The sequence below is a fragment of the Lethenteron reissneri genome, chromosome 72 (assembly GCF_015708825.2).
Source record: "Lethenteron reissneri isolate LAM-NWPU_2019-01 chromosome 72, ASM1570882v1, whole genome shotgun sequence".
Classification (NCBI taxonomy): domain Eukaryota; kingdom Metazoa; phylum Chordata; class Hyperoartia; order Petromyzontiformes; family Petromyzontidae; genus Lethenteron; species Lethenteron reissneri.
In genome coordinates this window covers 2,663,075-2,686,415 of record NC_083850.1, presented here as the reverse complement: position 1 = coordinate 2,686,415, position 23,341 = coordinate 2,663,075, and the positions used below count along the sequence as shown (strand labels likewise).

Sequence of the window (23,341 nt, the reverse complement as noted above, 5' to 3'; positions counted from 1 at the left end):
CATGGGCGCGGGACTGGCGTCGAGAACCAGGTGAAAATGTGCAAGGTTGCGCTTGTAAGCTCCACGCCCATTATCAATGCTGTATATTGCTATTCGGTGCCATTGCGATGTAACATTCTACCAGCAGTGGGCAGCTTGATTCTAATACGACCATGGTGCGGTTTTAATAATTTTGATGCGATTCTAAATCTGGCACCACCCAGGCCGCATTTACGACTCCCGATGTGCATCTACATTTAACATACATTCTAGCTCAGTGTAATTCTAATACTACCAAAGTGATATTCTAATTGTTTTAATCCGATCATAATCCTGCACCCCCCAATTCGCATATTCGACCACCGGTTCGCATGTCCAAAGGCCATAGATGCATATTACATTCGTACATACGAGCACAGTTCGCTTGCACGTACACTATACATACATATGCGCAGAATTAGATTTTAATACGATCACGTTGAAATTCTACTGCTTGTAATGAGATTATAATACCGTACCTCTGTTTTTGGTGTTATAAATGATGAAACTAGTGTATAGTAGTTTAATGTTTCGTGTTATCGTTTATAGTGTTACAGTTCACGTGTCTTAGCGTACAGGATTCCCTGTATACTTGATGATTAGGGACCGTAACGTTGTGAATCGATTAATAATGGGGCCCTTTCCCCTCCAGGAACACATGTTAATGGGGCGACTGCCGGTTAAGGGCAGATTTGTGTTACGAAGATCCTCCGCCTGAAACTCGCTTAAAACACGTTGTTGATATGAATAAATGAACGGACACACATTTGTAAAAAAAAACATTTTTATTCATCTGCAATCAAGTCAAAACTCGAACCGAATGTATTATGTCCTATGTTCAAACAGTTACAATACAATGTAAACCATATCCGTTCCAGGAATACCAACGCGTTAAAGTATCATTCCCCATGATTTCCTTATTAGTTCACCACATTTGTTCACTGTGCGTCTATGTTGAAGTCAAGGCCATATATCCAACGAACGCGTCATCAACGTACATCCTAAAGTCGATTATTACCATCCAAAAAAAGCTTTAAACTTGAAAAAAACGTTTAAAATGTTGAGTAAAGATCTAACTACAGATGCATTCCAACTTTAGCTCAACAGGAAGACTTAAACACTACAATATTGTCCGGAATTGAACCATATCACAACCACTGCTCATCACACCACTTCACCAAGTAATCCGACAACATCAAAAATCACCACCTGCACGTCAAGAAACTCTCAAACGAACTGTAAAACTAGAGGGTCAGAATTACACACAAAAGTACTCAAGACAGCTGAATAGGTAAAACCGCATGCAACATTATATTTCAGTCACCCCGAGCTCTCGGGTTGATCCTCGAGCCACTCCATTACATCCAGCCATCTCTCGGGATCCAACTGCATGGGATCGAAGGTGGAATTATCTTCAGGACTTATTTCAGCACCTTGAATTTCACCTTTTGATTTCAGCTTCCTATCATTGTGGACCTTCTGATGCCTGTTCATGGATGATGACTGTGAAAATGCCTTCCCACACACAGGGCACAGGAATGGCTTCTCGCCCGTGTGTGTTTTCTGATGAGTTTGAAGATTTGATGACTGTGCAAATGCCTTTCCACACACAGAGCATATGAATGGCTTCTCGCCCGTGTGTGTTCTCTGGTGTCTCTGAAGATGTGATGGCCATGAAAAGTACTTCCCACACACAGAGCAATTCAATGGCTTCTTGCCTCCGTGTGCGTGGGGCTGTGGAGAGCGTCTCTGCTCCATGTGAGCGTAGTAACAGTAGTGGTGTTATCGAGTCCAAAGTACGCTATCGGCCGCAAGGATGTTTAGCGTTGAGTTTTAGATTTTGTTAACTGCTAAAACAAGAACGACACTCGCGTCTAACCGAGACGCAAAAAATCCCGCTAATTTGACGACGAACACGTTCCGCGAAAATAGACACTTACTTGGAGATTCACGGTATATCGATGTCTTGAACCCGTCTGAAGATGTCGCCACGAACTCTCACGACGCAAAGTCGCCTAACTGTCGACACAGCAATTGTGCTCGCCAGGCTGCGTTGTCTCGCGGTTGAAGGGCGATCAGCAGAGCGACGAGTCGAGCGTCCAACCTCATCAAGTTCCCTCTCGAAATGGCATTGAGCTCTGCTTCTGAGCCGCCTTATAACTCCCCCCCTAGGATCAAATCCTTTGTCTTTCAGGATATTTGCATTCGATTGTTAATTTATGAAGGCACAATCCGCATGTATATTAACATACCGAAGGGTAATGTGCCCATTGTGCTTCATGCATGAATATGTAAGTGCATCTCGGTGTGTAATTATGCGCGTTCCCCATGCCCTCCATTTTCCTCGATTTAAAGTGAATGCAGCCCCGTGGCGTTGCCAAAAATCGCCGAGCTTCGTGTGTGAGCACATACAGACGCGTAGTGACTACACTTGCAATACAATCACTCTAACATCAGTAACCAAAATCCGATCTGGTACATGGTCTCCGCTTGGTCTGGTTTGTATCCGTCATAACTCCGGAGACAAACAGCGAGGCATGGTTTAGCCAGCCACCACCTCGTTTGCCAAAACGACTTTAATAGCTGCTCTCAAACAACACTATCACCAATTGTGGTTTACAGGCTAGGCTGTTAAGCGGACAATCAGTCTTTTTGGGCAAGGCGCATGGGATAATACACACCTCTGTTATCCCGAAACACAATACACAGCATCGGTAAGGCTGCCTTGTTGGGGAGATGTAGCTTGGGTAAGGTGCTGTCACTGGAGTTAGGCGATGTGACTGGGTTATCACACGGATTCCGAAAAGCAGCTTCGACGATACGATCCACTGTGCTCCATGTCCCCACATGAACGACGACATTCAGAGTTTAAAAAAGTGGAATATATATTTGTAAATACGTTTTTAAAAAATGTGTATTGTATCTATATTACAAATTTGTGTTCGTTTCTATCATATCCTTCCAATTCGCGGCGGATATGGATCTTCGCAAGCTGCGAGTCCAAGACCAAGTGTGGGTACTCGGAAAGCTGCGGGAGGTCGTCAAAGTCCGACAGAGCCATCCCACCTGCCGTGAGGAACTCGTGGAGGCTGTGAAGGGTCTTGAACTTTACCATTTGTTCTTTGTTGGTCAGCTCGCGGTACTGGTACTCGTAATCGCGGGCCAATTCGTCGTAGAATTTATCCCAGAGATCCTTCGTATCTGCTGGCATGGAATACAGCAGAATCGTAGCGAAGAGTTGACGAAGCTGGTACGGCATCTGAAAGAGCGAGGCTTCTTCTAGACACGCAACCCATTCGCGATCGCTCTCAAGGTAGCCTGCTCGCATTTGATCAACTCTGATATTGTATACTCTCACATGTTAAGCTCTATCATAGTGAAACATAATAGTATAACCTATGAACTACAACCTATCCATTGTAACGCTGTAAAATAATATTACCTGTTGGGTTTCACTCCCTCGTCGAGAAGGCCGCTCTCTTCCTTTTCTAAAGTTACATGCTAATTTCTCTGCATTCACTTTAAATCGAGGACAACGTTTTTCCATTTATTCAAAATAAGCGCACAATTACACACTGAGATGCACTTACATATTCATGCATGAAGTACAATGGACACATTACTCTTCGGTATGTTAATAGATATGCGGATTGTACCTTCCAAAATTAACAATCGAATGCAAAAATCCTGAAAGACAAAGGATTGGATCCGAGGGGGGGAGTTATAAGGCGGCTCAGAAGCAGAGCTCAATGCCATTTCGAGAGGGAACTTGATGAGGTTGGACGCTCGACTCGTCGCTCTGCTGTTCGCCCTTCAACTGCGAGACAACGCAGCCTGGCGAGCACAATTGCTGTGTCGACAGTTAGGCGACTTTGCGTCGGGAGAGTTCGTGGCGACATCTTCAGACGGGTTCCAGACATCGATATACCGTGAATCTCCAAGTAAGTGTCTATTTTCGGGGATAAACTCTTAAACGTTTTCGTCGTCAAATTAGCGGGATTTTTTTGCGTCTCGGTTAGAGTGTCGTTCTTGTTTTAGCAGTTAACAAAATCTGAAACTCAACGCTAAACATCCTTGCGGCCGATAGCGTACTTTTGACTCAATAACACCACTACTGTTACTACGCTCACATGGAGCAGAGACGCTCTCCACAGCCCCACGCACACGGGGGCAAGGAACAATTCAATTGCTCTGTGTGTGGGAAGGCATTTTCATGGTCATCAAGTCTTAAGAGACACCAGAGAACACACACGGATGAGCAGCCATTCCTGTGCTCTGTGTGTGGGAAAACATTTGCACACTCATCACATCTTCAGAGTCATCAGAGAACACACACGGGCGAGAAGCCATTCCTGTGCCCTGTGTGTGGGAAGACATTTGCACAGGCATCACATCTTCAGAGTCATCAGAGAACACACACGGGCGAGAAGCCATTCCTGTGCCCTGTGTGCGGGAAGACATTTGCACAATCGACAACTCTTCAAACTCATCAGAGAACGCACACGGGCGAGAAGCCATTCCTGTGCCCTGTGTGTGGGAAGGCATTTGCACGGTCATCAACTCTTCAAACTCATCAGAGAATGCACACGGGCGAGAAGCCATTCCTGTGCCCTGTGTGTGGGATGACATTTGCAAAGTCATCAAATCTTCATAGTCATCAGAGAACACACACGGGCGAGAAGCCATTCCTGTGCCCTGTGTGTGGGAAGACATTTGCAAAGTCATCAAATCTTCATAGTCATCAGAGAACACACACGGGCGAGAAGCCATTCCTGTGCCCTGTGTGTGGGAAGGCATTTGCAGACTCATCAACTCTTCATAGTCATCAGAGAACACACACGGGCGAGAAGCCATTCCTGTGCCCTGTGTGTGGGAAGGCATTTGCAGACTCATCAACTCTTAATAGTCATCAGAGAACACACACGGGCGAGAAGCCATTCCTGTGCCCTGTGTGTGGGAAGACATTTGCAAAGTCATCAAATCTTCATAGTCATCAGAGAACACACACGGGCGAGAAGCCATTCCTGTGCCCTGTGTGTGGGAAGGCATTTGCAGACTCATCAACTCTTCATAGTCATCAGAGAACACACACGGGCGAGAAGCCATTCCTGTGCTCTGTGTGTGGGAAGAAATTTGCACACTCATCAACCAGGAACGGGCATCAAAAGGTCCACAATGATAGGAAACTGAAATCAAAAGCTGAAATTCAAGGTGCTGCAATGATTCCTGAAGAAGTTTCCACCTTCGATCCCATGCAGTTGGATCCCGAGAGATGGCTGGATGTAATGGAGTGGCTCGAGAGTCAACCAGAGAGCTCGGGGTGACTGAAAAAATATTATGTCATATTAAGCCGTATCGAGTACTTTTGTGTGTAATTTTGACCATTTTAGTTTTACAGTTTTTGTGAGAGTTTAATGACGTGCCCAGTGGTGGTTTGTAATGTTATCGGATGACTTGCCGAAGTGGTGTGATGAGGACTGGTTGTGAGAGGGTTAAATTGTAGTCGTTAAGTGTTCCTGTTGAGCTAAAGTTGGAATGCGTCTGTAGGTACATCTTTACTCAACATTTAAACGGTTTTTTTTCGAGCATATAGCTGTTTTTATTGGTATTAATCGACTTTAGATAGCCGATTTCAGGATGTACATTAATGACAAGTTCGTTGGATATATGGCCTTGACTACAACATAGACGCACAGTGAACAAATGTGGTGAACTAATAAGGAAATCATGGGGAATGACACTTTAACGCTTTGGTAATGGTTTGCATTGTACTGGAAATGTGTGAACATAGGACATAATAAATATTCCCTTCGAGTTTTGACGTAAAAATGATTGCAGATGAATAAAAACGTATTTTTAACAAATGTTTGTCCGGTCTTTATTTTATAATGTTAAGAGAATTTCAGGTGGAGGATCTCCGTCACACAAGTGTGCCCTTAACCGGCAGCATCTTGGCTGTCTACCCGATTAACACGTGTTCCTTGAGGGGAAAGGTCCTCGTAGTTAATCGTTCATCAACGTACCAGTCCCTAATCCCGAAGTATGTCGGGGATAAACTGTACTTTATAACATGTAAACTGTAATACTATAAACGATAACACTAAACATTAAACGATAATAAACTAGTGTAATAATTCATAACCATATAAACGGATGTAAGGTATTATAATATCATTAGAAGCATTAGAATCACAGTGTGGCTGTAAACGAATCGCTAATATGTATGTATAGTGTACGTGCAAGGATCGGATAAAAATTATTACAATTACAACATGGTCATATTACAATCACGATTTTCACTGCTAGATGTCATCAAATAACAAAAGACGGAATATATTTATATAAATACACGCACAAACCCATTATAAACTCATCAGATTATGAATGGTGACAATTATTAAAACAATCACAAATTGTGACAGCGAAATTCCAACATGCAAAACACCACGCTCACGTGACGAATTCTTAAACAAACTGCAACACTCAAGTGACAAAATTCAACAAAAAAAGGCCGCATTAAAAAGAAAAACATCAATGGACAAATCCAAAAAACAGTCAATACACACACGTTAGTAGCTGTTAGAAGAAGACAACACCTAGCACCTTCAACCATACACATTATACAGCCAACTCGTAAATGGGGCGGTATATGACAGCCTTCGCTGCTGTCGACGGGGCCAAGCAGCGAGTGTTTAACTCCACTGTTTCAGAATCCGTGTCATCACCTGGCCACAGCGCCTTAGCCAAACTACATCTCCCGAACCAGGCAGCCTTCCCTATGCTGTGTATTTTAGCAGTATATTTACTGACGCACTTGAAGATAACAATTAGTCTAGAAAAGACAGGCGACTTGTTCTACCAACATGATTTAAATTTCTATCCGAAAGAAGTATGAGTTCATTCATGAGTAGTATTCACTAAGCACCGATGGCACTAACCTACACACAGTTATGATTAAACAAAGTAAACATTAGTCGCTCATCCCAGCTCAGACATGATCATAGCAATCATTTCCAAATCCGTGTCCACGAGAACAGGGCACGTCCACAAACTCTCAAATTGTAAACTCACATTGTATACTCTAACATTATAAACTCTAACAATATAACCTTTAAACTATGAGCTATACATTGCGACGTTCTAAAATAACACTACAAACTAGTGTTATAGTAAACTATAATGTTGTGAACTCTAACAATATAAGCTATGTGCGATACATTATAACGCTATAAAATTACATCATAAACTAGTGTTACAGATTAGAACACCGTACATTGAAGTGTGATATTCGAATCTCATTCGAATTCTTAACTTCACACCGTGGTCCTCTAAGAATCACACTATGCTCGTGAGTATGTAACATGTCTGTATGTAATATGCATGAATATATGTATGTAATATGTATTATGTAACATGTATGTATGTAATATGGACGTGCGAACCAAGGGTGGGATATGTGAAACGGAAGGTGCAGGATCACGCTTTGGTGGTATTAGGATCAAGCTATCCACTGCTGGATGAATGTTCCATCTCAATGGCATCAAATAGCAATATTCAGTATGACTATATAAAATAATCGCACAAACCCAACATAATCCCAAGCAATTATGAATCGTTACAATTGTAATGACTCGTTTGATAAAAGTATTTGATCAAAGTTTGTTATCCCATCAAAGCTGTCTGGGTGGGGACAGACATAAGTCTTGATGCGCGATGATTGGACGAACCAACGGCGACGCCCTATCTACATTCGTACACACTGCAGCCATTTCACCTCTATGACTTCAGCTGTATCATTATAAACGATATCACTCAACATTAAATGACTATATACTGGTTTTCTAATTCATTACACCATAAACGGAGGTACGGTATTCAAATCTAATTAGAAGTATTATAACCACACTGCTTATATGCATCTAAAGCGAACGTTCCGTCGAACCGGGGGTTGGATATGCGAACTGTGGGGGGTGCAGGGTTAGAATCGAATTCAAATTCCTAGAATAACAATATTGTCGTATTAGCATTTTACTGTGCTTGACTGTATGTTACGTGTAAATGCAAATTGTTAGTCGTAAATGCGAGGCAGGGGTTAAGAGGTGCATGTTTAATCCAGTGTTAACGTTTATTTTAGCATCAAATTTAAGGACAATATTGGAAATAAAAGTTCGTCTGGACATGGCACGTGCCTTGTTCGTCTCGATCAACCAAAATTAGTAGAATGTCGGTCATAAAGGAGTGCGAGTTCTTTCATGAATAGTATTCGCTGAGCCCCCAGATACTAACCTACACACAGTTATGGTTAAACAAAGTAACGTTTAGTCATTTAATTCTCAGCTCAGACATGATCGCAATAATTTCCAAAGACGTGTGGGGTCCCGTGAGAGCAGGTCCTGGCTACAAATAGTCGAGCAGCAGAAACAGCAGAATCAGAAGTAGTTGCGTCGCCATCAAAACGTGTTGCTGCTGCTGTTGTTGCTGCTGTTATTGGTGCTGCTTTAGTTACTTCATTATCACTATCAACCATCGCCACCACCACCACCCAACCATCACAATCCAACAGTTATCATAACCATCCATCATCATCAACACCCATAATCACAACAACCCATCATCATCACCACCCATAACCATCACCACCCATCATCATAACCTCACCAATCATTACCACCACCCATGATCACCACTACCACCCATCATAATCACTACACATTAACATCACCAACCATCATCATTACCACCCTTCATAATCACCACCCATCATCATCATCACCACCATCCATTATCAAGATACATCATCATCATCACCACCCATCAAAAATAAACAAACACAAACAGCTCCAAACATAGATATGTAACCTGACACAGACATAGATAACAGACACACACAAATAAACAATCTCATTAACAACTAAATTATAAAAAGCCCAAATTACCACTGCCAGGATAGGTGCACACAGACAAATCCTTTACACAATAATAATTTACATGGAACTCAAACTCACACTTAGTACAACCACCTCACTCACTTAAATAAAACTACAGATCAATAACTAGAATACAAACCTGAATTTAAAAGTAAATAAACCAATGGGATGGTGTTTATACGCTTGAAATGTAATTAATGAAATGCAAGTTAATAATTCCAATTAAACAAAAAATAACTACGAACAAATATGAAGCCTGAGGCCTAGGTATATGCCAGGCCTGATGGCCAGGCATTGCTTCAGTCCTCGCCGCAGTAACGGCGACATCAAAGACGGCACAAAGCGAGGGGGCAAATGTTTAATGTCGAACCGAGGGCTCTGCTGTTTCCGGTGACGCACACCACCCGCACTGCACCACGTGGTGCGCCCGCCAAGCGCGTGGGGGCGGAGCCTCGCTGTAGTGACGTCACCTCTGTTACGTCATAGCCACGCCTCCACCCGCAGTCGAGAGGAATGCGCACGAGTGAGCAGCAGCACAAGCCTTTGCAGAGCGAATCGTCAACGAGGTGAGCGTCCCTATGGGAACCTCATTTGCCAGTAAAAATATGATAATTGTTTTTTACCCTTCTATCTGGCAACAAAACTGACACCTTTTTACAGTGCGCCTTTTGGCGTCATCAGGTCCAACCCATGTGAGACTAGGCTCTACGGAAAGCTGTCTCGGGTGTGGACCAATCAACTTCAAGGACAGTGCACATTATCAGAGTTATGTTCTTTTGTTTGTATTATGACTGCAGGTATTGCGGTCTATGCAAACATGACTCCTTGTAAAAAGGTGTCAGTTTTGTTGCCAGATAGATGGGGAAAAAACCAATTATCGTGAGCGTCCCTGTTGACGATGTGTGTTGTTTATTTTTATTGCACGTTTTGACTACAAACTAAAGCTTCATTATTTTTGTGTATGTTGCTATTTGGATTTTCTGCAACCAAATTAGGACTATTAGTTAGATTACTTGGCATGCTCTGATATGTTGCTGTTACTGTCATTGTTTAGAACCAAAGCAAGTTAACATTTAAAACGTTCATAACTAACCTGTTTAAATCTCATATAATATGATTAACATGTCTATAATTATTGTGTTCTGATTGCCTGCATAATTGTGCCCTGCATTACATGTATTGAATGTTATCCAACACGGGGGAGGAGTCTACGTTTTAGTTCAGACCCGAGCTGCTGCCATAGATGTCTCCTATCTGTGATGTCACAGCCACATGGGCGGTACCTCTGACATCACGTGACCTACGACGTCATTCTCGGGTTATAACAAATGATTTAAGTATGGTCATTTGACCCCAATGACCTACAAGACATAGGGGGGCCTTTATCAAGCAGTAGATTAATACAAATGGGCTGTGCATCAACATGCTTGTCTGGATTAGAGGTTAAACATCACGGTTATGTCTCGCGATTATGTTTAATGCAATAGGCAGTTGGAATAAACATGTTCGCGTGGGTGGATGAGTGAGCGATCTGACGCACGCGTGAGTGGGCAAACAAGCGAGTGAGTGGACTTGTAAAACAAACGGCACGAAAGTGATTTGATTGGTACAGCGAGTGGTCAAATATGTAATAATTGAGAGGATGAGTGTTTCAAAAGGTTGCTAAATCTGAGCGTTTTTACAACCTCCCCAGGCCCTCCAACATCAAACAGAAACTACTCCTTCCCAACAACATGGACAGACAACGCAAGTGGGCTGACATCTTGGAGGACTATGATGGTAAGTCACAGTTACCTGCATCACGTGGCTTTTATGCAGAGGAGGCAGCTCCCTGATTAATTTTTTTTCTTGGTGGTGATGGGAAGAGGTAAACGGTCAAGTGTGGCAGACAGCATGGATTTAGAGCTGCGTTTCAGCCATATTGGGTTAAATTGGGGTCTCAACTTTATGAAATTGATGATCTCAACATGCTTACAAAAATATGACTTGTAATATTTTACTGCCATGTGACTAATGTTTCTCAACAGCAGATCATGTTATGTGTTAAGAGGTAATTACAAGAATCTCAGAATTAGTTGTGTGAATATCCACGTGCTTCGTTCTCTAATACATTACTCGTCCTTTGAATTAATTTTGTTTTCCGTAGCCAGGGAGTCGTGGCGCCAATCGACCACGTGGGGGGACATTATGGATGAAGTGGACCCTTTCCCAGGCCAAAGCTATGCAAATCGTTCCGCAAAGGTGTGTATGGGGTCTATGGGAGTCAAACACCACATTCTCTCCACACTCCCACACCATTGCACCAAAACATCACTACACCTCACATCACCACACAATCTCTTCACATCACCTTTCTCATCACACCACACCACCACCAACTCAATACAATATACTCTTATGAATCCTTGCAGTCACGAAAGCTTCAAATCGAGAATCAATACAATACCATAGAGCCTCATAAAGCGTCAATACCATCACAAGGCACCGTCACTCCAGAACATTCCACAATTTCACCTCTCCGTATCACAACACCATCTCCCAACACCATCACTCCATCTCTCCACCATCACGTCATGCCATATCCCACTCGTGCAGGCAAATGAAGTCGCCATTCATTACCAATGAAGACAGAATGATATCAGGCAATCTCATGAATTATGTCTGTGAGCTGATTGGAAGATGCCATTCCAGTTACCCATTATGGGTGCTGCAATAAAATTTGTCCAGATTATGGGCATCCAGATCTTTACAATAGAACATTCTGTGGAAACTATTGCCCGTGATGATTGTTGCCAACAATCGCCATGAAATCGTTGTAGACTATCACTGCATTAAGTGCGTGTATTGAATTTGTGAGAATATGAGGATGTAACATGTATTTTGATAACATTAGGTGATGGTGTATATTCATACGTGTGCTAGCATGTTTGCATGAGTTAATGTGCATGTTTGCATCCGTACATGGATGTGCGAATATGCATTTTTGGTTGTATATGTGCCCGTTCATGTTTGTGTGCCTGCGAGAATGGATATTGTCCTGAGTGTGCATGTTTGAATGGTCATGTGCTTATCTTCGCGTGAACAGAGCAGCATTGGGGAGGTGAAGAACTTCAGAGGAGTGAAGCGTCTCCAGGAGGACAAGCGCCTTGCGAAGGAGAAATGCCCAATGGAAGAGAAGCGCCCCAATGAGGTGAAGCGCCTCGCCAAGGTGAAGCACCAAACGGAGCAGAAGTGCCTTCGAAATAATATCCTCAAAGACGTGAAACGGGTCATGGAAAAGCGCCTCCTTGAAGAAACGCGCTTCATGGAGGAGAAGCGCCTTCGCGAGGTGAAGCGTCTCAAGGAGAAGCATCTGGAGGAAGAGAAGCGCCTCATAGATGTGAAGCGGGTCGAGGAAGAGAAGCGCCTCATGGAGGAGAAGCGGGTGGAAGAAGAGAAGCGCCTTGTCGAGGAGCAGCGCCTCATTGAGGTGCAGCGAGTCGAGGATGAGAAGCGCCTCATGGAGGAGAATCGCCTCTTTGAGGTGAAGCGTCTCATAGAGCTGAAGCGTCTTGAGAAAAAAAATAAGCGACTTGAGGAGAGACGCTTTCGCAAGGTGAAGCTCCTCGAGGAGAAACGTCTCATTCAGGAGAAGCGCCTCGTTGAGGTGAAGCGTCAAGAGGAGGAGGCGCACTTGATGGAGGAGAAGCGTCTTGTGGAGCAAAAGCGCCTCGAGGAAGAGCAGCGCCTCGCCAAGATCGAGCGACAATGGCTCCAGACCGCTACCACCAGCAGCAGCACCACTACTACTGACACCACCTCCACCACCGCCGCCATCGCCGCCGCCACGTCCTCCAATCCTGTGTGGGGCCCAATAGCTCCGAGCTTTGGAGAAGAGGGCTTCCAAGAAGATAAAGCAAACTCCGGAGTCGCTGAGCCACGGTAAACCACTCTGCGTGTGCGTCCTGTGTGTTTATTTTTGTTATTTATTGCCATGCTTCTTACGCAGCATCAGCCTTACTCGGTCTCAAGACTTTTTTTCAGGAGGATTCTGCCAAGTTTGCTCGCATTTTGCAAGAAAGTTGCTACTGTTTGCGATCCAAATTGAACGATTTGCATTGCTTGTGTGGGTTCAGTAACAGGGAGAAAGCTGCAGAACCTTCCCAGAACAGCTGGCTGCACAATCCACACGGAGAATGTGGCCAAACGTGGAACTCAAACCCAGGTCAATGTTGCTGTGATGCACAGGTGCTCAAGCCCTGTCGCGCTCTCAAAATTCACAGACACTACAAACTCCACGTGTACATTCCGCTATACTGAGGACAGATTTATTTTTCGTAACTGGTTTCTGAGTTAGACGACATAACGAAGTGGGCATATCTTCACCATGTAACCCTCCATCCACCGTGAGATTTTCGCTGTCTATCGCCTGTTTCCAGGCCAGCTGCCAAGTCGCCTTCTAATGCACAGCGACAGCTACCACTGAGAGGGGTGTCCAATTAAAAACGCGATGAGATGAGAGATGCGAGAGGCTCATCGCATGCAATGCACTCTGAGATGCCTTCGACGTCAAGGGAGGTGGCTCTCTCGACCACAAATCACAGACGGACACTTTTTTGAAATCGTGGATGTGTTGAAGCGGCCAAATGGTCGTGCACTCATTCTTCACCATTACAGTTCAGACCTTGCTTCCCGCCCTGGCTATTATTGCTGCTGCATTGACCACACAGATACACACCCATTCCGTCACAGTGGACGTGCAGGATCTCTATCGATGCCATTTGAAATGCTTAGGACATTATGTACAAGGGGTCAATTAGAATATACATATATAAAAATGTCAATCTAGATTTAAAGTTTTCGTGACGACAGGGATCCATACTCTTTTGTTATATCGGTAAATTCACGTAGGTATGAAATAAAATAAATTTAATTAAATCACGACATTTCGATGGCCATGTCTTTATTGCAAGAAAATGTATTGCTGTGGTTTTCCCACCTTATGATGATTGCTTGTGTTACAATCTAAACGTTGTGATTAATTTATTTTATTTTATACCTACGTGACTTACCGAAAGAACCAAATTATTCAGCTAAATTTGCACAGCAACGCCACCCACTACTGTGAAACTACAGCAGTCTGTGTGAGACACAGCTGCACCTATTTCAAGGATAGCCTGGCGCCATGAGAATGACAGCACCAATACTAAGCACACTCACTGGCCATGTCGTTATTGCTGTTTCTATTAAGCTCGAATTAATCCGCCACACATTCCACCCACGGACGATGCCTTCATATCCGCCTGCCCACCGTACCTTTCTTCATTATTGACAACTTGCAGCTCAGCACACGGCAGATGCCTGCGCAGCGCGACTCACGATCTCCTCTCGATACCAAGATCCAGGATGGTCATCGTGTCTATGCGCCGTTTCTCGGTGGCAGCCCCAACAGTCTGGAACGATATCCCTCTGCACATTCGCAGCATCACCTCAATCGCCTCCTTCAAGAGACACTTAAAAACTCACCTCTACAATCACGTGCTTCTGAGCGACTCTGAGCTTGGCTCCGCGCCTCAGAGTTGCGGCCACTACGTCTGCAAATTTGCGCGCGTTACAAATTGAACTATTATTATTATTAGATGGCGATGTCTGCCGTAGCAGCAAGGTGGAACGGTGTCGTGTTTGACAGACAACCATCACAGTTTTACCATGTCTAGTGGTGTTCTCTCTGTTACAGGTTGAGTCAAGACTAAGAATATGCAGTCTATTCTTAGTCTTAAGCCTCACCTTACCATATTAATAAACGTATTCAGCCCTTGCCCCACCGCCTTCTCCAACCAGTATATAAACGGAGTGGTAGCTTCTGAAATCTCTCATTTACTTGATACAACTGTCGTGGCTGTGACGGTACCACCTGAAGACGGAAGCTTGTGTTGCCTCCGAAACGTCGTGATTTTAATTTTGTATGTTATTTTATTTTACTTTTTAATGTTTTTTACCTACGTGACTTTACCGAAAAAACCTAAGAATATGAATCATTGCAGTCACGAAATCTTCAAATCTAGAACGGTGTCGTGTTGTCTCTTCACAGATCTGAGCCAGCTCAGCCCTCCTCCTCACTCGTCCAGGCCTTTGAAGTGAAGACAGAGGTTGTGGAGAAGTAGACGAAGAAAGAGGTGAAGGAGATGATGGAGGATGAGGTAGAGACAGAGGAGGAGAAATCGGAGGAAGAGAAGGCAAAGGAGGACGAGATTGTGATGGTGACAATGGAGGAGAACACGGAGGGAGAGGAGAAAGACAATACAGAGATGGAGGACAAGGAGACAACAAAGGATGAACAGATGGTCGTGGTGGAGGACGTGAAGACGACGGACAAAGGGGAAACAATGGTGGTGGAGGAGGAAGAGAAGACGGTGGTGGAGATGGTGGTGCCGGAAGTTGAGGAGGAGATGAAAGAGGAAGAGATGGTGCTAGCGGAGGAGAAGAAGATGGAGACGATGGAGGTGGCACAGGAAGAAGAGGAGGAGGTAGAGGAGAAGATGGTGCTAGCGGAGGATGAAGAAGAGGGGATGGAGAAGGATGAGACGGAGGAGAACATGGAAGAGGTGCAGGTGGAGATGCACGAAAAGAAGAGGAAGCGAGGGGGCCTCGCTCGCGTGGCGAGAGCGATCGCCTCACTCCTCCGCCGCGTGCTGCTTTGTGGTGGCAGGTCCACCGCCCAGTAGGGGTGGTGGCGGTGGTCGTGCATCGGTGCCGACCGTGACCGCTATCACCACACTACCCGTCCACCCCTTGATACTCGCTACACACACCACACGGGTCCCCAGAGAGACGGTGCCACTTGGACCACAGCTGGGGAATGAAGCTGAGCAGCAGATGCCAGGACTACAGCGGAGAATGACTGCTGCCAGGAGACCTCACATCACACACACACGGGACTATGCCTTTAGCATAGCCGGCCCCACACTGGGCCCCTTCCATGCTGGTTTTCATCCAGGCAGTCCTCATGGGATGACCTTGCCATGGTTTCCAGGACATGGTCGTATTAGCATTTTATTGTGCTTGAATGTATGTTATGTGCAAATGCACATCATTAGTCGTAAATGCGAGGGAGGGGTTAAGAGGTGCACGTTTAATCCAGTGTTAACATTTATTTTAGCATCATATTTAATGACACTGTTGTTGATAAGAATTCGTCTGGACGTGGCACGTGCCTTGTTCTACTCGATCAACCAAATTTAGTACAATGTCGGTCATACAGGAGTGTGATTTCATTCATGAGTAGTATTCACAGAGCCCCTATGACACTAACCTACCTAAAGTTATGGTTAAACAAAGTAATCTTGAGTGACTTAATTCTCAGCTCAGACATGATCATCGCAATTATTTCCAAAGACGTGTGGGGTCCTGCGAGAGCAGGTCCCGACTACAAACAGCTGGGCAGCAGAATCGGAAGTAGCTGCGTCGCCCTCGAAATGTGATGTTGCTGCTGTTGTTGTCGCTGCTGTTGTTGCTGCTGTAATTGCTTCTGTTGCTGTGATATAGGCAGGGTGGTGGTGTTCCGTGATGGGATGACGCCTTTGATTAAAGCCTCTGATCAAACTCACCCGATTGACGCCCTTGATCGTCGCATTTGATCAACTCTGATATTGTATACTCTCACATGTTAAGCTCTATCATAGTGAAACATAATATTATAACCTATGAACTACAACCTATCCATTGTAACGCTGTAAAAGAATATTACCTATTGGGTTTCACTCCCTCGTCGAGAAGGCCGCTCTCTTCCTTTTCTAAAGTTAGATGCTAATTTCTCTGCATTCACTTTAAATCGAGGACAAAGTTTTTCCATTAATTCAAAATAAGCGCACAATTACACACTGAGATGCACTTACATATTCATGCATGAAGCACAATGGGCACATTACCCTTCGGTATGTTAATAGACATGCGGATAGTACCTTCCAAAATTAACAATCGAATGCAAATATCCTGAACGACAAAGGATTGGATCCTAGGGGGGGAGTTATAAGGCAGCTCAGAAGCAGAGCTCAATGCCATTTCGAGAGGGAACTTGATGAGGTTGGACGCTCGACTCGTCGCTCTGCTGATCGCCCTTCTACCGCGAGACAACGCAGCCTGGCGAGCACAATTGCTGTGTCGACAGTTAGGCGACTTTGTGTTGGGAGAGTTTGTGGCGGCATCTTCAGACGGGTTACAGACATCGATATACCGTGAATCTCCAAGTAAGTGTGTATTGTCGCAGATAAACTCTTAAACGTTTTCGTCGTTAAATTAGTGGGATTTTTTGGCGTCTCGGTTAGACGCGAGTGTCGTTCTTGTTTTAGCAGTTAACAAAATCTAAAACTCAACGCTAAACATCCTTGCGGCCGATAGCGTACTTTTGACTCGATAACACCGCTGCTCTTACTACGCTCACATGGAGCAGAGACGCTCTCCACAGCCCCACGCACACGGAGGCAAGAAGCCATTCAATTGCTCTGTGTGTGGGAAGGAATTTTCACGGCAATCAAATCTTAAGAGACACCAGAGAACACACACGGGCGAGAAGCCCTTCCTGTGCCATGTGTGTGGGAAGACTTTTGCAAAGTCATCACATCTTCAAGACCATCAGAAAACACACACGGGCGAGAAGCCATTCTTGTGTCCTGTGTGTGGGAAGAAATTTGCACAGTCATCACATCTTCAGAGTCATCAGAGAACACACACTGGCGAGAAGCCATTCCTGTGCCCTGTGTGTGGGAAGGCAGGAAGCTGAAATCAAAAGCTGAAATTCAAGGTGCTGCAATGATTCCTGAAGATAATTCCACCTTCGATCCCATGCAGTTGGATCCCGAGAGATGGCTGGATGTAATGGAGTGGCTCGAGGATCAAACCGAGAGCTCGGGGTGACTGAAAAAATATTATGCCATGTGGTTATACCTTTTAATCCGTATCGAGTACTTTGTGTGTAATTTTTACCATTTTAGTTTTACAGTTTTTGTGAGTTTAATGACGTGCCCAGTGGTGGTTTGTAATGTTATCGGATTACTTGCCGAAGTGGTGTGATGAGCACTGGTTGTGAGAGGGTTCAATTGTAGTCGTTAGGTGTTCCTGTTGAGCTAAAGTTGGAATGCGTCTATAGGTACATCTTTACTCAACATTTTAAAGATTTTTTTGTCAAGTGTATAGCTTTTTTTATTGGTATTAATCGATTTTAGATAGCCGATTTCAGGATGTACATTGATGACGCGTTTGTTGGATATATGGCCATGACTTCAACATAGACGCACAGTGAACAAATGTGGTGAACTAATAAGGAAATCATGGGAAATTATACTTTAACGCTTTGGTATTCCTGGAACGGAAATGGTTTGCATGGTACTGGAAATGTGTGAACATAGGACGTAATAAATATTCCCTTCGAGTTTTGACGTAAAATGATTGCAGATGAATAAAAATGTATTTTTAACAAATGTTTGTACAGTCTTTATTTTATAATGTTCCTAGCAAAAACATGTTAAGATAATTTCAGGATGGAGGATCTCCGTCACACAAGTATGCCCTTAACCGGCAGCATCTTGGCTGTCTACCCGATTAACACGCGTTCCTTGAGGGGAAAGGTCCCCGTAGTTAATCGTTCATCAAGGTACCAGTCCCTAATCCCGAAGTATGTCGGGGATAAACTGTACTTTATAACATGTAAACTGTAATACTATAAACGATAACACTAAACATTAAACGATTATAAACTAGTGTTTTAATTTAAAACCATATAAACGGAGGTAAGGTATTATAATATCATTAGAAGCATTAGAATCACAGTGTGGTCGTATAAGAATCGCTAATATGTATGTATAGTGTACGTGCAAGGATCGGATAAAAATTATTACAATTACAACATGGTCATATGCAATCACGATGTTGCTGCAGCTGCTGCTGCAGTTGCTGCAACAACAGCAGCAGCAGCGACTGCAGCAGCATCACCTGCAGAGATGCTGCATCCCGCGGCACCATCCAGGCGAAGAAAGGAAGAGCAGAGCCCGAATCGATTATACTCATTTTGATATTCTAAACAACCGAGCACCTCCCAGTTTGCATTTTCGACTCCCAATGCGCATTTGCATATAACATACACTCTAGCTCAGTGTAATTCTAATACTACCATAGTGTTATTCTAGTAATTTTAATCCGATTCCTAATCCTGCACGCCCCAGTTAGCATATCCGACCCCCCCGGTTCGCAAGTACAAATGGCATGCATACACATTACATACATACGAGCACAGTTCACATGCCCGTACACTATTATACATATGTAGAGAAGTTCCCAGGACGCACTCGGAGACGAATGTGAGGTGTAAGGGCTTTCGCCGAGAGTTTATTAAAGTTATTGACATACACCAGGTGTACCAACTTTCCAGGGGTGAGGGGTCCCGGGCTCGGTCCTACTGGTCCCCCCGACACAGTCGGCTGCTCCGTGCTGCCTCCTCTGCGCCGGCCGTGGGCTCAGCCAACACGGCCGGCCGAGGAGCGCAGCCACCTCCAGCCCTGGCGCTGCGCTCTTTCCTATCCCGACTCCCTTGCCCCTGGCTCCCCGTGCAACCTGACTCCGAGCCCCGACTTCAGCACAGACCCCGATGACGACACGGGCTCTACTTTCTGTAAGCCGCTAATGAAAATAACACGGGGCGGTGGATACACGTGCTTCCATGGGCGGTCGGGGACAGGGCATGGTTGTTTGCCCACAGGTGCCACCGGGTATATCCCCAAGTTGCTCAGTCAATTGCAAGGTAAAGTAGAAGTCATAGAGGTGAAATGGCTGCAGTGTGTAACGAATGTAGATAGGGCGTCGCCGTTGGTTCGTCCACCCATCGCGCCTCAAGACTTATGTCCGTCCCCACCCAGACAGCTCATCCCCATGTCCTGTACAGCCCAAGTCTGGTGTGTCCGACGTGGTGGGGCTCTCGGCAACGGAAACCGTACTCCAAAGGAAATGTGTTGTGGCGCTCACAGTTTCCTAGCCCCTGAGGCCCGGGGTGCTTCAATGATCTCCCGCGTGTGAGGAATCGGTGCCTGGAGCCCAGTCATGTTTCTCAAAAGAAGCCAGGGACCTGCCTAACCCTTCAAGGCTGTGGTGCGAACCCTTGACGCCCCGAAAGGCACAAGATTCCACCATGAGCCTTTAACGCGGTTTTAGACCCCAGGCGTCACGATATAGCAACGACGACGACGAGACAGCAACCAGCCAACACAGCCCCAAACCTCGTTCCTCCCCCTCTCTCATTCTCGGCGTGAACCTCCGCCCACACTTGGTCCCGCCTTCCCTTCTCGAACTCTCTCTATCTTGTTGTCACCACTTGTCCCTTAGTTGACGCATTGTCTTTACATCACCCACCTCTATGACCTCTACCTGTCCCCGCCATGGGCGGAGCAACTTGGATTTTCCCGGTGGCACCTGTAGGCAATACAACCATGCCCTGTCCCCCACTGCCCATGGAAGCACGTGTTCACGCTGCCCCGAGTTATTTTCATTAGCGGATTGCGCTCTGGTGGGGAAAGGTCCTCGTTATGAATCGTTTCGCAACGTTCAGGTCCAGAATACCGAAGTACACCGGGAATCACCTGTACAAAAAAAAACATGTAAACTGATAACACTATAATCAATAACACTAAACATTAAACGACAAAAAAACCTACCAACTGGTTTTATTATTTATACCACCATAAACGCAGGTACGGTATTTAAATCTCATTAGAAGTATTAAAATCGCACTCTACACATATTTATGTAAATTATCTGTTCAATCGAACCGGGTGTCGGATATGTGAACTGTGGGGGGTACAGGGCAAGAATCGCATTTAAATTTTAGAATAACAATATTGTCGTATTAGCATTTTACTGTGCTTAAATGTATGTTATGTGAAAATGCAAATCGTTAGTCGTAAATGCGAGGGAGGGGTTAAGATGTGCACGTTTAATCCAGTGTTACCATTTATTTTAGCATCATATTTAAGGACACTGTGGTTGATAAGAATTCGTCTGGACGTGGCACGTGCCTTGTTCTACTCGATCAACCAAAATTAGTACAATGTCGGTCATAAAGGAGTGTGATTTCATTCATGATTAGTATTCACAGAGCCCCGATGACACTAACCTACCTAAAGTTATGGTTAAACAAAGTAATTTTGAGTGACTTAATTCTCAGCTCAGACATGATCATCGCAATCATTTCCAAAGACGTGTGGGGTCCTGCGAGAGCAGGTCCCGACTACAAACAGCTGGGCAGCAGAATCGGAAGTAGCTGCGTCGCCCTCGACATGTGATGTTGCTGCTGTTGTTGTCGCTGCTGTTGTTGCTGCTGTAGTTGCTTCTGTTGCTGTGATATACGCAGGGAGGTGATGTTCCGTGATGGGATGACGCCTTTGATTAAAGCCTCTGATCAAACTCACCCGATTGATGCCCTTGATCGTCGTATTTGATCTGATATTCTAAACTCTCACATGTTAAGCTCTAACATAGTGAAACGTAATATTATAACCTATGAACTACAACCATTGTAACGCTGTAAAAGAATATTACCTATTGGGTTTCACTCCCTCGTCGAGAAGGCCGCTCTCTTCCTTTTCTAAAGTTACATGCTAATTTCTCTGCATTCACTTTAAATCGAAGACAACGTTTTTCCATTTATTCAAAATAAGCGCACAATTACACACTGAGATGCACTTACATATTCATGCATGAAGCACAATGGGCACATTACCCTTCGGTATGTTAATAGACATGCGGATTGTACCTTCCAAAATTAACAATCGAATGCAAATATCCTGAAAAACAAAGGATTGGATCCTAGCGGGGGAGTTATAAGGCGGCTCAGAAGCAGAGCTCAATGCCATTTCGAGAGGGAACTTGATGAGGTTGGACGCTCGACTCGTCGCTCTGCTGATCGCCCTTCAACCGCGAGACAACGCAGCCTGGCGAGCACAATTGCTGTGTCGACAGTTAGGCGACTTTGCGTCGGCAGAGTTTGTGGCGACATCTTCAGACGGGTTCCAGACATCGATATACCGTGAATCTCCAAGTAAGTGTCTATTTTCGCGGATGAACTCTTAAACCTGTTCGTCGTCAAATTGACGTGATTTTGATGTTCATCGGTTAAACACGTGTCGTTCTTGTTTTAGTAGTTAACAAAATCCAAAAGTCAACGCTAAACATCGTTGCGGCCGATAGCGTACTTTTGACAACACCACTACTGTTACTACACTCACATGGACAAGATACGCACTCCACAGCCTCATGCACACGGGCGCAAGGAGTCATTTAATTGCTCTGTGTGTAGGAAGACATTTTCACGGCCATCACGTCTTAAAATACACAAGAGGACACACACTGGCGAGAAGCCGTTCCTGTGCTCTGTGTGTGGGAAGACATTTGCTCAGTCATCACATCTTCATATTCATCAAAGAAAACACACGGGCGAAAAGCCATTCCTGTGCCCTGTGTGTGGGAAGAAATTTGCAAACTCATCACATCTTCAGAGTCATCAGAGAACACACACGGGCCAGAAGCCATTCCTGTGCCCTGTGTGTGGGAAGAAATTTGCAAACTCATCAAATCTTCAGAGTCATCAGAGAACACACACGGGCGAGAAGCCATTCCTGTGCCCTGTGTGTGGGAAGACATTTGCACAGTCATCACATCTTCAGAGTCATCAGAGAACACACACGGGCGAGAAGCCATTCCTGTGCCCTGTGTGTGGGAAGAAATTTGCAAACTCATCACATCTTCAGAATCATCAGAGAACACACACGGGCGAGAAGCCATTCCTGTGCCCTGTGTGTGGTAAGAAATTTGCAAGGTCATCACATCTTCAGAGTCATCAGAAAACACACACGGGCGACAAGCCATTCCTGTGCCCTGTGTGTGGGAAGACATTTGCACAGTCATCACATCTTCAGAGTCATCAGAGAACACACACGGGCGAGAAGCCATTCCTGTGCCCTGTGTGTGGGGAGGCATTTGCACGGTCATCAACCATGAGCAGGCATCAGCAGGTCCACAATGATAGGAAACTGAAATCAAAAGCTGAAATTCAAGGTGCTGCAATGAGTCCTGAAGAAGTTTCCACCTTCGATCCCATGCAGTTGGATCCCGAGAGATGGCTGGATGTAATGGAGTGGCTCGAGAGTCAACCAGAGAGCTCGGGGTGACTGAACAAATATTACGTCATGTGGTTATATCTATTAAGCCGTATCGAGTACTTTTGTGTGTAATTTTGACCATTTTAGTTTTACAGTTTTTGTGAGAGTTTATTGGCGTGCCCAGTGGTGGTTTGTAATGTTATCGGATTACTTGCCGAAGTGGTGTGATGAGCACTGGTTGTGAGAGGGTTCAATTGTAGTCGTTAAGTGTTCCTG

General features: G+C 44.8%; 1 protein-coding gene across 1 annotated transcript; it reads left to right on the top strand.

Moving 5' to 3' along the window:
- Positions 1-4,148: 4,148 nt before the first annotated feature.
- LOC133361263 (oocyte zinc finger protein XlCOF6-like) lies at positions 4,149-22,828 on the top strand (the record flags this gene model as incomplete). Its single annotated transcript, XM_061580174.1, has 3 exons — positions 4,149-5,186; positions 17,389-17,691; positions 22,268-22,828. Coding segments are annotated over exons 1-3 (1,902 nt in total), but the record flags the coding sequence as incomplete, so codon positions are not given.
- Positions 22,829-23,341: the final 513 nt, after the last annotated feature.